Source organism: Eptatretus burgeri, chromosome 1 (assembly GCF_056783735.1).
Source record: "Eptatretus burgeri isolate ZD-2024b chromosome 1, Ebu_testis_v1, whole genome shotgun sequence".
In the NCBI taxonomy this organism is placed as follows: Eukaryota; Metazoa; Chordata; class Myxini; order Myxiniformes; family Myxinidae; genus Eptatretus; species Eptatretus burgeri.
Window position 1 is genome coordinate 131,175,207 of NC_140961.1, and position 22,152 is coordinate 131,197,358.

The 22,152-nt window shown below is 40.7% G+C and overlaps 1 protein-coding gene across 6 annotated transcripts in view; it reads left to right on the plus strand.

Annotated features, from left to right (window-relative positions):
* The window catches only part of DNAH10 (dynein axonemal heavy chain 10), a 494,970-nt gene that overhangs the window by 232,954 nt on the left and 239,864 nt on the right, over nucleotides 1-22,152 (plus strand). For all 6 annotated transcript variants that reach the window (XM_085898117.1, XM_085898134.1, XM_085898126.1 and 3 more), the window contains 4 exons: nucleotides 12,135-12,293; nucleotides 12,546-12,681; nucleotides 12,862-12,981; nucleotides 13,547-13,681. In XM_085898117.1, the coding sequence (XP_085754243.1) occupies nucleotides 12,135-12,293; nucleotides 12,546-12,681; nucleotides 12,862-12,981; nucleotides 13,547-13,681 (550 nt within the window). The remainder of the gene's footprint in view (nucleotides 1-12,134; nucleotides 12,294-12,545; nucleotides 12,682-12,861; nucleotides 12,982-13,546; nucleotides 13,682-22,152) is intronic.

A 22,152-nucleotide genomic window follows, 5' to 3' on the forward strand; every position in this document is an offset into this window, starting at 1 on the left:
TGTTATGTTGCCCCACTTTGCAGTCTGCACTCGTGTTGTACCAGTGTTACAATGGCGGCTCTGCTAGTGCACACGGCCATTCTTATGGGTATCACTTTCGAATATGGAAAATGCATGATCAGCGGATTGTAGTTTGTTAAGAAATGAGCAGTTTACATTAAACCCTCATCCAATGCAGGTCTTCACAATGCAGATTTGTTTACATGCATGGGAATAAATGTGATTCTTATTTCATGAACAGACACAATTTGATTATACGCAGATTTGAATGTGGTGCTGTGATCACGTCTTGCGCAGAGGTGACGTCTCCCGCCATCTTCTACCACCCACGCTGTTCTCAAGTTTGCATAGCCCACAGTGTAATGAGCCTGTGCCCAGGATATTTCTTTAACTCTGCATTACTCAGCTGCATATATTACTGTACCCTTAAATACAGGATGACACCAAAACATCAAGCCTCTCCAAGCAGTAGTGGAGTGAAGAAATCCCGTATGGTTATGACAGCAGAGAAAATTGTCATTTGAGACAAGATGTTTGGCCGGATGAGTGTAGCGTCAGTCAGCCATGAGTATCGCAGGAAAGAGTCCACATATGCTCCATTCATTCAAGCCCCACTTCCTGGAGTTTATAACAGAAAAAGGCTATGCCCCTGAACAGGTATTCAACGTTGACGAAACAAGGCTTTACTGCAAGCAAATTGGTAACTGGACATACCTCTCCAAGGAACAGAAGGCGGCACAAATGTTGAAACCTTTCAAGGATCATCTTACAATTATTTTTGTGGAAATGCATCTGGTGACTTTTAATGCAAACGTTTTGTGTCACAACATTGTGTCTCAAAAAGTTGTGGACGGATCCGGACGAAATTTTGTGGACAGGTTGGGTGTGGGACAAGTGCGAACTGATTAGATTTTGGTGAAGATCCGGATCCGGATCCGACTACTTGAATTTTTGAAGTGATTCTTCACCATTGAGAGATAGGGTCAAAAACGACATATATAGCACAATATCTCAAAAAGTTGTGGACGAATTTGGATGAACCTTGGTGGACATGTTGGGGCTGTGACAAGGAAGAATTGATTCGATTTTGGTGAAGATCCAGATCTGGATCTGACAACTAGAATTTTTTTAATGATTCTTTACCATTGAGAGCTTAGGCTAAAATGATATGTAGCATGATGTCTCAAAAAGTTGTGGACGGATTCGGATGAAACTTGGTGGACAGGTTGGATGTGTTGCAAGGACAAATTGATTTGATATTGGTGAAGATCTGGATCTGGACACGAGAATTATTTAATTTCTTAAGTGATTCTACACCATTGAGAGATAGGGCCAAAAATGATGTAGTACTGAACAAGTCTGGAGACGGCGATGGTTCACGAGCAATGTACATGGTTCGCCTTTTTTTTTATTTTTTGACCTTCGAGGGGACGCCACGGGCAAACTGGCGGGAATCGGGAAAAACGTAAATGATGAAAGTTGTAGTACTCGAAGAGCACTACTTGCATACCAACTTTCATTCGAAACAGTTGAAAACCCTTGGAGCTCGATGCCCAATTTATTGATTTTTTTTGACATTTTCTAAGTTCATGACATTGACCTTGGGACGAAAATGAAAAATCGAGCTCCGTGGGGCTATGCAGGTGCCGTTGGGCTAACCAAATACCAAAACCCCTGTCAGATTCGACAAACCCCCTCGGAGAAGATGTAACTTGAAACCGGCTACCCCCTAAAAACACATGTTTTTTGGGCGTGGCTCCGCCCATAATGGGCACAGCATGCCCATTCTCTGGAAAACACAACTAGATCATGATACAAACCTCGCACCCTAATTTTATCAAGATCGGATTAAAAACCCACGGAGCTATGCTCAGGACAGACAGACAGACAGACAGACAGACACACACCCATAACGAATATAGTGGTCACTTTCTGACTCGTGAACTAACAGCAAGATATTTCAAAAATGTATTGGGCCCGAAATGTTCTCGTGGATCAGGCATTACGTGGCAGAGGTATGCGCTCCACCGAATTCCCTTCTCACTTGAAATGCAATGAGAACCTATTAACCTGAAACCATTTACTTACTTTAATCAAGTTATAAATTACATTACAGAGAGAATTCAAATTGTTGGCGCAATAAAAAAACATTTGTGTCATCAGCATACAAGATGAAAGACAATAAATCAGATGCTTTATAAATTACATTTATGTAAAGAATGAAAAGCAGGTGTCCCAAAAGAGACCTTTGAATTGGCTCCACATTCTATTCTCCTATATTGAGATGTGCATGATTTGTATTTAGTACACTACGAGCCGTCATTCAAATAACTAACCAACTAGTCATGGGTAATCCTACGAATGCTGTAATTCTGCAAGTTAGATCACATGCCTTTGACAGGTCTTTGACATTAGTTTGGTTAATACTGTCATATGCCTTTGACAGATCAACAAAAATACCAATGAAAAAAAAATATTTTCAAATGCATCTCCAACTTTATTTGCAAGACAAATTAAAGCCACAGCTGTGGAATAATTAGTGTGAAATCCAAACTGATATTTAAAGACAAACGCTGCTCCATCTCTTCTGGATTTTATTTTGACCAATTTCCCATAAAATGCCTGCTGTTCTTCTTTTGCTCCAATCGGTTCATCTGACCATATGCTTGTTAAAGCGGTCATATCTCTCTCGCTGTTATTAGAGAACCACCTCAGCACCGATGAGTCTACCATTTCTACTCTCACCAACAACAATTCATCCTGGGAATTCTTTCAAAGAAATTTGCTCTCTCTCATGTGCAGATTTATCCCATCTCATCTTCAGTTGTCCTTCCCTTCCTCCTGCCCATGGTACACTGAAGCTTATGGTGAGGCTGTTCTCCTGAAACAACTTGCCTTTGCCTCCTGGACAGCAAATCTTACTGAAGGCAATCTCAGTTCCTTCCAGAAAGCTCAGGAAAAGTGTGTGTCTACCCTGAGGAGTGACAGCAAACAACATCTCTCTCATCTCAAGTCTAAACTCTCAAACCTGCAATCCTCCTCCAAATCTTGGTGACATCTCGTTAAGTCTGTTTCTGGTGTATGTTCCCCCTCCATTCCCTCCCTTACCTCAAATGGCTGCACAGCTGACACTGCACGTGAAAAGGCTGAATGCCTAAATTCTGTATTTGCATCTAAATGTTGTGTCCCAAACCCATCACTTTCTATACCCACCTTACCCAGTCACACCCAGCTGAACTCTGTGTCCTTTTCTCCTGAGAAGTTGGAGAGCTTCCCATCAATGCTCCACTCTGATTCTGCAACCGGTCCAGATGGCATCAGCCCATGTGTCTTAAAAACCTGCTCTGCTGCTCTTGCTCACCCTCTCTTTGTTCTATTCACCCACTCATTTACTCAAGGTCATCTGCCATCTGCTTGGAAATCAGCAAACATTACCACTTTGCCAAAGAATGTGCAAAAACAGATTCCTGCAATGACAGACCAATCAGCCAGCTCCCAATCATCAGCAAGGTCATGGAATCCATCTTCGCTTCCGACATCAAATCCTTCTTCTTCTTCAGTGACTTGATTTCCAACCATCAATTTGGATTTAGACCAGGTCACTCAACCGTGGACATGATGATTCTGTCCTCCCAACAATGGATGGAGGTCTGAAATGCCAAACATGAGATCAGAGCCATCTACCTCGACATATCGCGAGCTTTCAATATGGTTTGGCATCCCACTGCTAACCAAACTCTCTTGTTATGGTATCCAATGTAATTTCCACTCATGGCTCGCGGACTTCCTCTCCTGTCACAGTCAACACGTGGCTCTTAATGGAATCCTCTCATCCCCTCTTCCCACCCAAGCTGGAGTTCTTCAAGACAGTGCTCTTGGCCCTGTGCGTTTTCTGGTTTTCATCAATGATTCATCATATTCTCGAGAAAATCCTCTTTATCTCTTTGCTGATGACTTCACCCTCTGCCGTACCATCTCTCATCCCTCTAGTCGGCAGGCAGCAGCCTCTTCACTCTCTGCAGACATGGATAAAATCACAAGCTGGTCAAACACTTGGAATATGTCTTTCAACATTGACGAATCTCACACCCTCACCATCTCTCTCCGAAAGGACTGTCTGGAACCCGCCCCCCCCCATCTACTTTCTCAATAATGCCCTTGAAGAAATCCTTTCATTCAAGCTTTTGGGTTTCACTATCTGCCACAATCTTTCCTGGGAAAGCCACATCTCCAAACTGGCCTCCATAGCCAGTTGCCGAGTGGGTATCCTACATCGTGCAAGGTCCTTCCTTGGCACACCTGAGCTTCTAACCGCTTACAAAGGTTTCATCTGTCATCTGATGGAGTACTGCTCCCCCCTTTGGGGTGGTGCTCTTGCCTTACACCTCGCTCAACTTCACGCTGTGGAAACCAAGGCTTTTACGATCATTGGCATCTCCCACAATGAAGCTGAGTCTCTGGGTCTCTCACCCTCTCACCAGAGGCAGGTCGGTGATCTTTCTGTCTTCTACCATCTCCTCTACATCCTCCCCCCCCCCCCCCCCGTCTCTGATCTATCCCCACTATATTTCCTCACGGCACACATGGTCTGCCAAAAAACCCCTTCTGGTGAAACTGCCAAAATCAAGAATCACTGCTCACCTTCATTTTTCATTCCTCTTTATTCCAGCCTCTGGAATAAACTCCCACACTCTCTTCAATCCCACTCCTCCATCCAGATCTTCAAAACAGCTTTTTACCACCATCTCATTTCTTCCCCCATCCAAAATCTTGATCTTTACTATCCCCGTTAATCCACCCCAAACCTAGCTCCTTCAAATTCCCTGTTTTCCTTCCTGAAAGTCCCTGTAGTACCATTTTGTTTACCCCATGCACCCCACCTACCTCATCCCTCTCCCTTCCACAAATCTCATGTTGTCTTTGTTCCCCACTGTTTTGTCCTTCCCTCTCCCGCCCCTCTTGTCTCCTGCCTTGTTATTTGTTTTTCTGTGTATTAGCTCTTACACGAGCCTCGACATGGTATCCAAAACATATATATATATATATATATATATATATATATATATATATATATATATATATATATATATATATATTATTATTATCAAGAAATGTAATTCTTGGGAAAAAGTGCCAGGGGCAAAGAAAAGGCCCCTTAATATATATTAGAAGCACCCGCTCCCTACGGGAGCCGTCAAGGGGGTCATGTTATTATATTTATGTCTAATTTACTCCAAGGGGTCCCAGGATTACACACCCAAAATATGGTTGCAATCGGTTCAGCTGTTTTTGCGGTACCTGAGAACAGACAGATGGTGAATTATAGTAAGATGGTATGTGCCACGTAGCAGACAATAGAAAAGAAGGGACATTCCGTGTCTTGTGGAAAATGCCAAACAATAGTAAAGAAGGCACATTAAAAAAAAATCTGATTGTGTGTGCTGTACCACCCTTATGTTTTTGTGTTCTTAGGAGGAACCAAGTAATGCTCAAGAAAAGGTCATGTAAAGTGGTGCCAATTTTTAAAATAATATTAATCACACACATCCACATTATCCTACGTATTTTCGTTTTCAAGGTACACAAAAAACTTGCTGTACTGATGGGTTTTTACCTATATATGTGGGGTGCCCCTTTATATGAACTTTTCTGGAGCTTTACTTTGTTCCTCCTAAGAACACAAGGAGGTAGTACAGCATGCACACACGATTTTTTTGAATGTGCCTTATTTTGTATCATCTGGAATTTTCCACAAGCCATGGAATGTCCCTTCTTTTCTATTGATTGCCACATGGCACATACCATATAACGGGGCCTTTTCGGTGCCCCTGGCATTTTTTCCAAGAATGGAACGGTTTCTCTGTATTACTTACGGTATTCCATGTTTCAGACAGTTTTCTTGTCGAATTAGAGCACCTGAAAAACAACTTTTTTCCAAAGTCCACTTTTACGGTGTCCCTAATTTTTGCTATATCCCTAATTTTTAAGTTCGAAGTCTCAACAAGTGTCCCTCCATTCATACTCAAAATTTCATAAACTTACATCCAACAGTTCAGAAATTATGAGCCCTCACATTTGACTGTTTTACTACCAGGGTCGAAATTTTTCTTTTTCCAGCTTTTTGGGGTTCATCCCTATGAGCAAAAATATGGGCAATAACCCTGGGTACTCACCTGGTAAAATAATGTTACTGAGGAGGAAGTCAACGTGGGATGGAATCAGCAAAATGTACCAACAAACCAATTTATAGCAAATACTTATTTTGGTGGGGCAACCCCCATCTCCCTTGTAAACCCTCTTTGACCCCAACTTTTAAAATTGGTCTGTTGGTTCATTTATAATTGTGTTACTACACCCTCTGTGGTGAATAATAGCAGTCATGGAATTGTCCCACAACAGGGGGAACACACTCTCATGGGCAGGCCCTTGCTGCTCATATGGTTGGCAGCGAGTGCCCTGGCAGCAGCAGGGGAAAGAGAGTGGCATATGTGGGAGAATTGCAGGTTCCACTTGGGATTTCCCAGACAGCTCACATGGCAGGGCACTGGTGTTGTTTTCCAGAGGATCTGGGTTTGATTCCTGGTCTGGGCATGCTGTTTTTCCCACATATACATATAATTTGGGCTTCAAGCCAAATGGCTGAAGCCCTATTGAATTCGTTAGTATTATTATTATTAAAGGCGTTTTTATGTTCTACTGACCGATTTTGTGGCGGATCTGGAGGGAAAACTGTTGTATGAAATTCAACGAAACTTAACACCATAATAACTCTCCACCTGAAGTTTATACTATGAAACATTTGATGACGTAGGTCACGTGGTATGGCGGCCATATTGGATTTTCTCCAAAACCTAAAAACATCTTCTTCTCCAGAACGGATAACACGACAGCCTCAAACTTTTGCACACATTTGCATTGTTCCATGGGAATGTTAAGTTGTTAATTTGGTCGAAATCGTTACATAATTCATATGATTTAAAATGATGCCGATTCGCCTCATTAAATATGAAAAATATGCAAATGAGAGTTGAAAAAAGTTAATGACAAATTTAGATAGCACATAAACAGGGGACTCCCAATATATTTATACTATGTCTGTATTTGACCCCAGTGAGCCCCCAGCACCCCCCAAAGTTGAAAATCACCCATTTTTGAAATGTCATAAAATGAAAACAACGCTTGGATGAAATTCAATGAAACTTAAACACGTAATAACTCTCCACTTGAAGTTTATACTTTCAAAATTTTGATGATGTAGGTCACGTGGTATGGTGGCCATATTGGGTTTTCTCTAAAACCTAAAAACATCTTCTTCTCCAGAACGCATAACCCAACAGCCTCAAGCTTTTGCACACATTTGCGATGTTCCATGTGAATATTAAGTTGTTAATTTGGTCAAAATCGTCACTAAATTTATATGATTAAAATTATGCCGATTCACTTCATTATATATGCAAAATAAGCAAATGAGAGTTGAAAAAATCGAATGATGGATTTAGACAGGCCTTAAAGAGGGGACTCCAAATATGTTTACATTATGTCTGTATTTTACCCCAGTGAGGCCCCAGAGCCCCCCAAAGTTTAAAATTACCCATTTTTGAAATGTCGTTAAATGAAAACAATGGTTGGATGAAATTCAATGAAACTTATCCATTTAATAACTCTCCACCTGAAGTTTATACTTTGAAAATTTTGATGACGTAGGTCAAGTGGTATGGCGGCCATATTGGATTTTCTCCAAAACCTAAAACCATCTTCTCCAGAAAGGATAACCCGACAGCCTCAATCTTTTGCACACATTTCCGACGTTCCATGGGAATGTTAAGTTGTTAATTTGGTCGAACTCGTTACATAATTTATATGATTAAAATGATGCCGATTCGCCTCATTAAATATGCCAAATATGCAAATGAGAGTTGAAAAATTTTAATGACAGATTTAGATAGTTCATAAATAGGGGACTCCAAATATGTGTATACTATGTCTGTATTTGACCCCAGTGAGGCCCCAGAGCCCCCCAAAGTTTAAAATCACTCATTTTCGACATGTCATAAAATGAAACCGAAAGAAGATAGAGCTATAGTGACTGCACATTCTGGAAGATCGTTTAACGTCCTACAAGTTCGCCATTTACATTAATATGCAAATGTGTAGTTATTGGACTTTTTTCGGGACTTGAAACTTTGTCCAGCCTCGATTTGTCCAATGTGAAGTTTCTTTCTTTATCATGTATTGCTATCGGCTTTACAATCCTTCATTGATATAACATGAGGGACACCGTAGCGAGACCCCATTGCAGACTCAATGCAAATTAAAGTCCTTTGACGTCGGATGCATGGGTTGAAGCCTGGGATTACTGGTTTACCAGTTTTAATTTTTATTTATAAAATTGTTTTATTTCAGAGAAGAAAGCAAATGCAAATTTGATGGAGCAACCCCCCTAAGAACCAGATTTTTTTATATCATGAACAAACTGGTATATCATGGGTGATGAAGGTTGTGGTGAAGTTTATATCAAAATTGTGTTTGCGGTTTTGGAGAAGAAAGCAAATACCTATTTGGGGGGTGACCTGTCCCCCCTCCCCCTACCCCATAAAAATTCAGTCCCTATTTAACTTGCATACAGTGAAACCATTCCATATAAAGGGAGGGGAACTTCACGCTTCCCTTGATTGCTGCAGGAGTCTCAGCTTCTAACAACACTGCCATTGCATACTTGTACCTCACAAGAACAGAACTCAAGCTTATCGCGAATGAGCAAAAACTATCAAAAAAGCCAAAGCGATGGCACTTATGTGGAATTTATTTTGAAAGCCATTAATTAAATGTATTGGCCAATGTATATTCCTAGTTTCAGCTAGTTTAAATGTATGGCCTTTGAGATATGAGCACCAACACATTTCGGGCAGACAGACGGACGGACAGACTGGCAGACAACAATGTGAATTTCGATGGTTTTCGTTCAAAACTCAAGAATGCGGAAATGGACCTTGCTGAAATTTGGAGCAGATTACCTCGACCTATTAAGGATTTACTTCTGAAATTTGCAGCCAATTCCATCCAGTTGAAGCCGAGAAACAAATTTTCAGTCCCTGTGTTAAAGTTGCATACAGAGAAACCATCCCATACAAAAGGAGGGGTGCTTTGCGCCTCCCTTGATTACTCTTTTAAATACAATATTTTCTGGTATTTTTGAAAAACAACAAAGCAATGAAATAGATCTATAATTGGTTGATGCTATTTTGTCTTCACTAAAAAAAACATTGGAGTAATCTTAGCAATCTATATTTTACCTGGATATTTAAAATGTGACAGAGAGGACAGTTTATTAACATTAATACAGGTTGTATTATTCTACGACTACATTCATCAATGTCAATGCTTTATAATTTTAAAATAACTTTGCAATATACCATATCTAAATTTCTGTCGTAGGATAAAAACTACAGTACATTGTCTAATCGGGTTATGAAGATATTGGCAAAAATTCACTTCCCTTTCTCAAATTTCCCAATCAAAAGTGGGACCTATAATTTTCTAGTAAAATAAAATATTGAAAGAATTAGCAATGTCTTCTGAATTCTCCATACTTTCCATGACAATCAATGACAGATTAAGGGGCGGGATGGGTAGTTGCTCGGGATCCAATTGAAGAGGGGTCCATGCAGGGGCAGATGAGTGGGAAATGCATTGATGTCCAAACTATCAGGGAGCAATGCCCATATGCAACGTTTATACCATGTGCAGCTCACTCACTTAATCTTGTTGGGAAAAGTGCTGCCGAATGCAGACCAGTGGTCTTCAGATTCAACATTGTACAAAAGTGGAACAGAAAGTTGAGTGCTGAAATGAAGCTCAGTCGATCCTTGACAAACTGAATAAACTGGATTCAGCGATACCCGTTGTTATTTCGAACAGTCGTAGAGCGTGTCGATATTTGGAAGAGTCACTTCAAAAGACCAGCCTTCATGTGAATGGTGTGTTGTCGTGACTGGAGTCTATTTTGTCAAGACGCAGCCAATGGAGTTTGAGGACTTTGAACAGCGAGCGATTTAACTCCTCTCGGAGGAGTAGATACACTTGCCCCATAAACTGTGTGGCCATAACGAGTACAATTCAGCCCAGAAGTGCATCCTGATGTGCAACTGCCGCTTTCGTGATGGAGATGCTGAAGAGAGAAGACACTGTGCTGTCACCCAAGGAGAAATTCAAGACTGAGGTGTTCCTTGTCATCATTGATCAGCTAATCAGTGCTTTGAAACACTGTTTTGAAACACACAAGAATATCAATGATAAGTTTGGATCGCTGCACAAACTAGCCTCTCTCTCGACTCATGAGATCAAGCAAACCACAGCAAATATTTTCCCCTCATATCCCAACGATCTGGAACCCACGATTAAAAGTGAATTTACCTTGCTGGCAACTTCAAACGAGCTTCAAACCTCACACAAACAAACGAAGTCAGTAGTACTGAGAATGTACCAATTACTCCATGCACACACCCTCACCAAAACATTTCCTAACACTGAAATAGCTCTTTGGATATATATGTCGATTATGGTATTGAATCGCAGTGGTGAGGGTGAGCGGTCCTTCTCAAAACTAAAACGTATCATGAATGAGGTCAGGAACCGAATAGACCACGATCGACTTAATAGTCTTTCAATCGTGATCAATGAGAGGAAGTACTGGGAGTACTTGACTTCTCCAAAATCTTTGACGAGTTTAGCCGATAGAAATCTCGCAAAAGACCGATATAATGTTCTACATTGAGTTGGTTGTGTGGAGAAACTACCTGCACCTTGGAATGTAAATGACAAATGATGATCTCACAATCAAATCGTGCTGTCTTGTTTTAAATTGGTGTCAATGTCGATTTAATTTCAAGATGTTACGATATTTTTTCATTGAAATGTTCATGTTTCTTGTTTTTAGAGGGTTTTTTTTTAACTTGATAAAACATTAAATGAACATAGTCACAGTATTGATAAGAACATATTCTAAGATCGAGACCTGACCTGACATTGACATTGTGCATACTTAACATAGTGCACTCTGAGTTAGCTCACTGATGTCTGTTACTACTGGATGGGAAGTGAAGTAGAAGGGCCCATGGTTGAGTTACGACCTGAGCACCCAGGGATGAATTAAGGGTACCAATGACACCCTTATTTCATCCCTGAATACAATGTATCATTACATTTGAATTCTCTATTCATTTTGTTTAAGAAGGAGTTAATAATATTCCGTGTACAGTACTTTTATGATGTGATTGATATTGAAATAATTTATTGCTATAAAATATCATTTTAGCACATCTGATTATATAATTTCTAAAATTTTTTGTCTTGATTCACTCTTGCTTGAAGGTTTATGTAAAACAAAATCTTCGAGAGTTTGTTTTAATTTCTAAGAGATCATAATATCCCTTAAGTCATTCATGGTTTCAATTTCCTTTTTTTTCTCGAATGATAAGTATTTATCATATAGAATATGCAAACACAATTCAAACCTGTCATAGGTAGGAAGGATCCTCTGATTCCAAAATATTATCCTGAGTACTTTGTTCAAATTAATTCTTAAAGGCATCGATACTTTCTTTTGTTAAACATCGAGGAAATATCTCAGGTTTATTACTCATTTTGAGGTCTGCCCTACATTTAAATAATGGCATTTCAAATCTCGGTAAATGGGCTGTTATGTCACAGTAAATAACACCACTGATAACAGGTAACTCGTATTGATTATTGAAAATATTATCTATCGATAAACGTCTATTAATTTGACGATGCACGTCTAAAATGAATATTAAGACTACCATTATGTACAATAACTTATTTTCCCTCGTGAAACCGTTCATCAAAGTGATCATATTTTTATATATATTATCCATATAATTATTTATAAATTACTCCAATGAAAAATTATCAATGAATAACCATGATTGGGGTATACGTAAGACTGTGTGTAGAATATTTAAATGACTTCAATGATTAATAATCTTAGACAAATGTACGTAATCAGGTTCACATCTCTCGGTAAACGTTTTCAGCATCACTGAGCATCCTGCACAATAAATGGTTCGTTTTACAACCTTAAAGAATGACAAGTATTACCTCTTGCTACTCTGCAGGCTTGGACTGATCACCAAGCTATTGACACTGAACCCCAAGGCTATAAGTGTGGTGGAGCTGTACGGTGTGCTGGACCCCAATACGCGAGACTGGACAGACGGGGTCCTTTCTAACATCTTCCGTGAAGCGAACAAGCCGACGGATAAAAAAGAATTCAGGTGTGCATCCATACAGTTGTGCTTTGGGGTGTGATTTTGAGGTTTACATTGGTTTTTCACCATGTGATATTCAAACTTACCTATTCACCTGCAACCCTACCTAATTCGCTCCTAAACCGGCCGTACCCAGTTAGCTTTTACTGGCACCCCATCTGCAGCAGCTGTTTTTGCTGCATTATGAAGGATAACCCTTGCGTTGGATGAATCTGGTGCTGCATTCTGGGGTGACTCGGTGCTGCTATCCTTGTGCAGGTACATCCTGTTTGATGGGGACGTGGATGCTCTATGGGTTGAAAACATGAACTCTGTCATGGACGACAACAAGCTACTGACGTTGGCAAATGGGGAACGCATTCGGCTGCAGTCTTACTGTTCCCTTCTCTTTGAGGTTTCTGCCAACCTAAAGGATAGCATACACCTTTGGGGTTGACACAAACATTTGGGATGAATGCATGCACATTCGGGATCATCACTCATGTGTTTGGTTCTTAAAGTGAGAGGTAGCTAATGAATGATAAGAGATAACACATCACAAGCTCCTTTCACAAGTAAATGTGCTGTGTTCCAGGTGGGGGATTTACAGTATGCCTCTCCTGCCACAGTTTCTCGGTGTGGAATGGTCTTTGTGGACCCCAAAAACCTCAGATATGCCCCCTTCTGGAAAAGGTGGCTGAACAGGAGATCCAAGGCATGTTACCTTTGGTGTTGTTTGGAAGTGGAAAACATTGGTTTCAAAATGAAAGTCCTTTTGTTATTAAGAGGACAAGCCTTACATTTGCTGATTCTTGTGAGCTATGTTACATTTCAAAGAGGAAATGGAGTGCAGGTGCGAAGCCAGCATTGAGACTATGTGGCATTGGCAGCCAAAACCACCAAACAAGGACTTGTCAACCAACAGGAGTGGGCCCTGAGCCTTGTCTGTAGACAAACTATCTAGATTTATTGGTTTGTGGTACTTGCAGCCATGCCACATCATCTGAGCATGGTGTGTGTGTGTGTGTGTGTGTGTGTGTGTGTGTGTGTGTGTGTGTGTGTGTGTGTGTGTGTGTGTGTGTGTGTGTGTGTGTGTGTGTGTGTGTGTGTGTGTGCACTAAAATTAAAATGTGGTGGTCACATGCTTATCTGTAAGCAAAGACACATAAGAGAGCACAATGTTAGGATCCAGTGGACATTTTGTGTACACATACGTATACCCACTAATACCAGAAGATAATATCAATACAGATTGTATGATTGTTTTTGTGTGAGAGAAGTTTGAGCAGGACGAACTGCAGACACTTTACAAGAAGTACATCCCCCCATGTATCGAGCTGATTGCCGAAGGACTGCTTGATGGACGTCCAAGAAAGAAGCTGAAAACTGTTGTGGCACAAACAGATCTCAACATGGTACTGAGTGCATAAGTTTTCAGTAAATGGCTTTCATACCCTTTTAATATACATGCGCCTGGTGTTGGCTTAATGGTTATGGTGGTGGGCTTTGGATTCTAGGGATTACTTTGGATTAGCATGCTGGTATACTGTGTCGGAGTGGCGACCCATCCAGGATTGTGCCCAATAGCCAAGGAGACTGCTTAAGCAGCACCAACGCTCTGCACAGAGTATGGTCCCAATCTCCTCTCCTTCATATACATGAGAAATGAGATCTGCATAAAATGTTTATTTTATAATGTCTTTATGCCATTAATGAGTACATAATTTTTTATTATGAGCATATAAGACCTGCCACTTCACTGGCAGGAATGCCAATCTTTGCTGCGATGGCTAATCTATGGGGCAAGAACAAAAAAGGATTCATAGGAGATCCTGTCCCCTGTGCGGGGATAACCAGCATCACAAGTTGGTGTATGCAGTTTCACCATGTGTGCCCATGTACCCAGTCAACCGCACACAAACCTTTCTTCCTTTTAAAAAAAATTTGATTTTTTTGCATCACAAACTTTCCTGGGAGTTCCCTGAATCCACCGTCTCGTTGGTTTTCCTGAAATCCGTTAATCCGTTCTCAAGTTAACAAAAAAGGATTCCTGGGAGATCCTCTGTGTGGGGAGAACCAGCATCGCAAATTGGTGTTTGTAGCTTTGCCGCTTGTGCCCACGTACCAGTACACCCAAACTGTCCTCTTTTTAATATTTTTTTTGCATCACAAACCTTTTTGGGAGTTCCCTTAATCCATCGCTGGATTATTTGAAATCCGTCAATCCATTCGCAAGTTTTAACACGAAAAGAAAAAAAAACACAGACACGGCTCCTTTTATAATATAGATGCCTCACGTCAAACTTAGTGTCACAGCAAAGTATCCCTATTACTCTTACAATCTGGCCAATGTCCAACGTGTGTGTGTGTGTGTGTGTGTGTGTGTGTGTGTGTGTGTGTGTGTGTGTGTGTGTGTGTGTGTGTGTGTGTGTGTGTGTGTGTGTGTGTGTGTGTTGGTTTTTATCTCTATGTGTGGGTTTCAGAAGGTGGGATAGAGTCCTCCCAGGGCTCTAACTCAAAATATCCACCTCTTTTTTGATAAGGGATCACGATTCATAAACCAAGTTGTGAGGTTTTCTTGTTCTCAAAGTTTTATTCCGAGGAATCTTTAGAGGATCGTCACCAAGCCCTGGATAACTTCCAATTGCAGTTTATTTGTGTTCAAATTTTTTTTATTCAAATTTGCCAAAAACAAGGCGAAGAGCCACTAAATGTGAAGGGCTACAGAGAAAAAGAAGATCAGGAAAAACTCCCAAAACTTTCATATAGTCCTGCAATAAGGAAACTTCTTCATAGGTTCACTGTGCAGGAGGTGGTAACGAGCAAGGATGGTTTCAAAGACCCCCCATGAAGTTCTTCTTCATCATTCCCATTACTCCAATTGATTATAATCAATTATCAATAATCAATCAAAATAATTATCGCTGCTTCAATTTGGGTGCTGTTCAGCTTCCAGGATCTTTTCACTTAATTTTTGAGATGTTGGTATTTGGTCATATTTTTACCAAGTGAATGGAGGTTGTGTTTTCACTCCTGTCTGTCTGTCTGTTTGTCTGTTTATTACTTGCGAAATTGAAGATTCGCAAATACAGTATATTGGTTGGTTTGGTCCCATGATTCTGTCTGTTTGTTTCACTTTGTCTGTCTGTCCCTCTGTTTAGATGTCAATTGCCTACAGGTCACAATTTTAAACCGATCTTCACGAAACTTCGCAAAATGGTTGAGTTGGTCATTAGCAAAAGCCTATTGATTTTTAGGTCAAAAACTTTGTCAAATCTCTAAAATCATCAATTTTCATCCTATTGACTTGAAATTCAAGAGGATTTGCACATCAGGTTAGTGAATTCAACCACCAACTATTTTTGTGGCCAACATAGTTGAAAAGGTCAACATAGTCCGAATTTTTAAAATTGTCAATTTTCATCCGATTGACTTGAAATTTGAAAATAATTTGTGTATCAGGTCATTGAATTCGACCACCAATTATTTTTGTGGTCAACATAGGCCAAAAGATCATCGGCCAAAGGTCAACAACCGAGGTGCAATTTCTAAATTTCTCAATTTTCATCTGAATGACTTAAAATTGCAACAGGATTTGCATATCAGGTCACTGAGTTCAACCACCAATCATTTCTGAGGTCAATATAGGCCAAAATGTCAACATAGGATGCATTTCTAAAATGGTCTATTTTCATCTGATTGACTTGAAATTTTAAGAGGATATACATATCTGGTTATTGAATGAAACCACCAATTATTTTTAAGGTCAAATTTGTTTTAGGGATTTTGCAAGTGCCATGCTCTGCACAAAGTCCTTCTTGTTTGTTTGTTTGTTTGTTTATAAACAGGATATCTCAAATAGTTGTGGATGGATTCGGACAAAATTTGGTGGATCAGTTGGGTGTGTGACAAGGAAGAGTTGATTCGATTTTGGTGAAGATCCGAATCCAGATACGAGAATTTTTCAAAGTGATTCTTCACCATTGAGAGAAGTCTGGTGTTGATTTAGCTGTTAGGATGTGGGATCCTCGGGTCCTGAGTTTGAGCCCTGTTTTCTGCTGAATTAACACCAGGGGTTTGACTCAGCCTGCCATCCTCCTGAGGTTGGTGAAATGAGCACCAGAGTACTAGTAATAGGGGCACCACATCAGCAGCATTGCTATGCCCCTAACCGATGGTGGAACCAGCAGCCAAAACGGCTGTATATGATCGGAACCATTGAGCGATAGGGCCAAACACGATAAACACGATATCTCAAAAAGCTATGGACGGATTTGGACAAAACTTGATGGACAGGGTGGGAGTGTAACCAGTAAATTGTAACGAATTGATTCGATTTTGGTGAAGATCTAGATTCGAAAATCTTTTAAATGATTCTTCACCATTGAAGGATGAGGCTAAAAATGATATATATATATATATATATATATATATATATATATATATATATATATATATATATATATACATATATATATATATATATTGCACGATATCTGAAAAAGTTGTGGACGAGTTATGACAAAACTTGGTGAATTTGTTGGGTATGTGACAAGAACAACCTGACTAGATTTTGGTTCAGATCCGCATCCATATCCGGCCTATCACTGGGATAAACAAAACTTAAACTATTCAACCTGGCAAAGGTATGCACTCCTCCGAGTGCCATTCTAGTTTGATTTCTGTGTTGTTTTGGCCAACATGACTGGGAAATGACCCCTTTATTTTCTATGTTCACATTTGAGAGATGGTCGTAATGATTGCTTTTAGGTTGTAATGATTAGGGTTAGGTCATACGATCATAAGGTCATAAAGATTGCCTTTGGTTCGTGTCTCCATGAATTTTCTGGGACTGCGATATTTAAATTTTTACATATGTGCCAGTGGTTTATTATACATACTTTATTGTGCCTTTTAGTGCACAGCAGTGATGTCGGACTCGAGTCCGGACATGGACTCAAGTCCATTTTTGGGGGGGACTCAAACTCGACCCGATTACTGCTCAAGGCCGGCAAAATTTAGTGTACAATAGAAATGAAATAGTAAAAAGGTCGTTTGGTCCATTCTTCCCATATCATTCTCCAACCTTTTTAGCACGATACATCATGCTGGATTAGCAAAGAGACATGAAAATAACTTTTAAGTGCATTTTCTAAATAACTAGGATCACCATTTATAGTATCAGGAAGAAAAATCTCATGGATGTCAGGTAAAAGAGGTCATGCGATCATGCAGGGTGAGCAGAGAGTTATTTTTGGGAGGATTACACAGCGAACATTTCAACAGAGCAAAACAGTGACGTGTATATATGAATTTATATTCAGCTGGTTCGATTTCTTAATTTTTTTACAAAAATAATTTTCTTTATTTCACATCGAATATCGGGTTCGTTTTGCAGTCATTTGGGTTCAGGTTAGGAATTTACGTGCATATCTGATAAATATTAATTTATAAATCAGGGTTAGGCTGAGGGTTAGTTCGGGTTCGGGTTTATAAAAGAAACTGATGACGTTTTGAAATTAAATAATAATTGAAATTCAATGACATGGATGGAAACTTTTATTTTTTTAGGGTTCGGGTTAAGGCGAGGGTTCCGTAGTTTCATGTTCGATTTTAAAACAAATCATATCACAGTGTAAAGGGGATTTGTACGAGTACAGAAAGTGGGGGGGGAGGGAAGGTCGTGTGAGTGGCAGGGAAGGGAAGGCTGCGTGAGGGGAGGGGAAGGCAGCGTGAGGGGAAGGGAAGGTCGTGTGAGGGGCAGGTAAGGGAAGGCAGCATGAGGTGAGGGGAAGGGAAGGCAGCATGAGGGGAGGGGAACGGAAGGGCAACAAAATGCACCCAAACAGCAACATTTTCTTTTTAAGAACTGGGTTCCACATAAAACCTGGCAGTAGCATTGAAAACCCATGCTATCTATCTGGGAAAGACCAAAGAACGAGTGGTCACATTAACTTTTACAACGTAAAATAAATGAAATGCAGTAGCTGGGATGTTTGTACCAACAAGAGCACAGCACAATGAATTTTGCCTGCACAAGTGCGCATGTTACAGCTCGGAGGTTGGAAAATCGTAAGAAATTAATGAATGACTCCTCCACCAAATTTGGAATATAAGTTGTTAGTAACCATGGGCAGATCTTAGGCACAAGAAAAAAACTCCGACTCATCATCAACCTCACCCTCACCCTGACCGAACTCTCTCAGCCCACGTATGTTTTTTCTTGCACACATACATCTTCAAGAGGACATGTACTCTTCCGGTCAAAAGTTTTAGAACACCCCCATTTTTCATTTTTTACTGAAATGTAAGCAGTTCAAGTCCACCGGGCGTAGTGGCGTGCGCCTGTAATCCGGCTACTCGGAGGCTTGGGTTGGAGGATCGCTTGAGGACAGGGGCTCTGCACTGGGCAGGGTGTAGAGCAGCCCGGAATCATGGCGAAACCCAAATCCTGATCCCTGTGTCGTAAGAGGCGACCAGGGTTGCGTCAGGAAGGGCATCCGGCGTAAAACCTGTGCCAAATCAGTATGCGGATCATAACGGATGATCCGCTGTGGCGACCCCTAACGGGAGCAGCCGAAAGATGAACAACAACAACAAGCAGTTCAAGTCCAGTGAATAACCTGAAATGGTACACAAAGCTAAGCGGTAAACTGGCAGAGGTTTAAAAAAAAGTTTAGGTTACCAAAAACTAAAAATAATGTAAATTTCAGACTTATTAAAAAAGGCCCTTTTCAGGGAACAAGTAATGGGTGAGCAACTGCAGCTGTTCTGCAGCAATGGAAGTAAATAGGAAGTAAATTAGCTACGGCAACCTTGAAAATTGATGCAAACAATTCCTACAGGTGTCCCATCTTTTGTTGATTAGTTACAAACCCTCTGTCTGTATAAAAGCAGTGTTGGAACTGACTGTTGCGACACCCTCTGAAGCATTATTTGGACAATATTCCACTGCAGGAAGTTGTATATTGCTATCATAATGGCGAGAAAAAGACAATTAACAAAGGAAGACAGACAGACCATTATAACCCTTAAAAGTGTAGGTCTTTCATTTGGAGAAATTGCAAAGAGCCAAGGTGTCAGTGAGTACAGTTTCCTACACCATCAAAAGGCACTTGGAAACTGGAAGAGGAAACTGACAGAAAGAGGTCTGGCAGACCCAAAGCCACAACACAATCAGAAGACAAGTTTCTGAGTGTCAACAGCTTGTGTGAAGGCGGCTCACAGGACAGCAGCTTCAAGCACAGCTTAACACTGGTCAAAGTAAGGAAGTCTCAGTTTCAACTGTGAAGAGAAGACTTCGAGCTGCAGGTTTGACAGGTTGAGTGGCAGTAAGAAAGCCATTGCTAAGATGGCAAAATAGGAAAAAGAGGCTTGCCTGTGCCATGAAGCACCACCAGTGGACTACTGAAATTGGAAGAAGGTCTTATGGACCGATGAATCAAAATTTGAAATCTTCGGTGCATCACGCAGGGTTTTTGTATGCCATTGAGTAGGTGAAAGGATGGTTCCTCAGTGTGTGACACCAACTGTCAAACATGGAGGAGGAAGCGTGATGATCTGGGGCTCTTTTGCTGGATCCAGATTCGGCGACTTGCACAGAGTGACTGGCACGCTGAACCAAAAGGGCTACCATAGCATTTTGCAGTGCCATGCAATAACCTCTGGTCTATGCCTAGTTCGTCAGGGGTTCATCCTACTGCAAGATAACAACCCAAAACATACCTCTAGGCTATGTCAGAACTACCATAGAAGAAAAGAACAAGTCTGTAGGCTTCAAATCATGGAATGGCCAGCGCAGTCTCGAGACTTAAACCCCATCGAGCTGGTTTGGGATGAACTGGACAGAAGGGTGAAAGCAAAGCAACCGACAAGTGCAACACATTTGTGGGAACTTCTGCAACAGTGTTGGAAAGAACTTTCTGAACAATATTTGATTTCCATTGTAAAAAGAATGCCACGAGTATGTTCGGCTGTTATATCTGCAAAAGGTGGCTTCTTTGATGAGTCAAAATTTTAGATTAAATTCTGTTCAACAAAACGATTCCATGATATTTTTTGTCTGCAATTGTTTATTTATTCTATGCTTTAATTTCAGAGTACATTGAAACATGAAACTGCTTAAATTTCAGTAAAAACTGGAAAAATGCGGCTGTTCTAAAACTTTTGACTGGAAGAGTAAGTCAGTTCATTTGTTGAATTTCACATCTCTAGACCTTTTAGAGTCTATGAAACACCATGAAAAGTTGAAAAATAAATTTGTAAAACAGTTACCAAAATTAGGCTTTCTTTAAATAGCATCTTTCTGCAATTTCACCACAATAAAGAGGCCGTCCTTGCAGTCGTATTGAAGTATTCATTGATTATACAATAACGGGAAAAGGAACCACAGCAGCCTTTATTCAATAAGGGGAAAATAAAGGAAAATAAGCTGTTTGTGTGATGCTGTTTTAGACTTTCATAACTTTGACAGTTTACAAATAAATGCAAATTTCTCCTGCCATATTTTCTGGACAAGATTCTTATGGTATCAGAAACTTTGGCCAAAAAGAAAGAGCAAACCACAACAAGAGTGCCATAATATGGAATAAAATATTGATGCACGTAACAAGTTACATTGCTAGTCGGTTTGGAAATTTTGTCTTCCTTTACATAATACATAAGCACAAATAAATTCGCTATTGTTTTGCCACTTTACAATACACTTTCAGCACAGGACTTTGACTCGGGAATGCTGGACTTGGACTCAGACCGCAAGGCTCGGACTCAGACAGCTTGGACTCAGACTCGGATCAGGTGGACTCGACTACAACACTGGTGTACAGCTGTTCTGACATGAGTTTTTTTTTATACATTCCAATAGGTGTGTGTGTGTGTGTGTGTGTGTGTGTGTGTGTGTGTGTGTGTGTGTGTGTGTGTGTGTGTGCGCGCGCGCGCGCACGCACACACATGCGCACACACGTGCATTGTACCTGTATATCTATGACTTTACATGACGTGAGCAGGTGCAACAGCAATGAAATCACACCAATTGACACATTGTCCAGCTTTCTTTATGCAGACAATTATTGTGCATACTGCAGGCCCTTGAGACGTGAACCAGGTTACTCACATCCAAAGTGAAAGAAGTACACCCAAGTAATTTCTCAAGGTGAGTGCATCCGTGGTGTTAATGGTAGTTCTGAACAAAATGCTTGACCTGTTAGTAGAGCACAGGCACGATGGGCCAAACGATTTCCTCCTGTGTCCAAGATCCTTGTACAGCCGAGAGCAGAGCTACGGCAACTGCTTTTACCACAAATCCTCCATTACACTCACCAGCAAACTACCAGGATGTGCCTTTCACACGCCCCTTCCAGTTGGACACTGTCTGAGCACAAGCCTTCCAAGAAGAGTTGGCTTGCCCTTTGTAACTTATCATGTTGGAATTGTAGCTTCGAAGATAAATGTATGGTGTTATATGGAGAACACGTTCATTGACATGTGAGTATGTATTGTTATGGTTTTGGAAAACTTACCCCAGGGGAGAGCATACATGGACTCGTAGGTGACCTGAGGATAAGTTATTTCAATAGTTTTTGTATAGATAGTCCTTGGTCCCTTGTCAAAGGGCTGCTCGGGGTGGGCATGCAATTGGCTCAGCTGTATTTGTCCCCTGTAATATCTTCCCCCTCACCCTCTGTTACTTTCAATCTTTCTTCCTTCACACCATCGTTCTGTTCAATCCCTCTGCTGCTTTCAATCACCCCCCTTTACCCCATCGGCGCCATTCAAACGCCCGCCAATAATCTCCCCTCCATTAAATATCCTTTCAACAGTCCCTCCTTCACCCCCATCGGTCTTACCTTCAATCCCACGGCTGTTCAGTCATCTCTCGGTTGTGCGG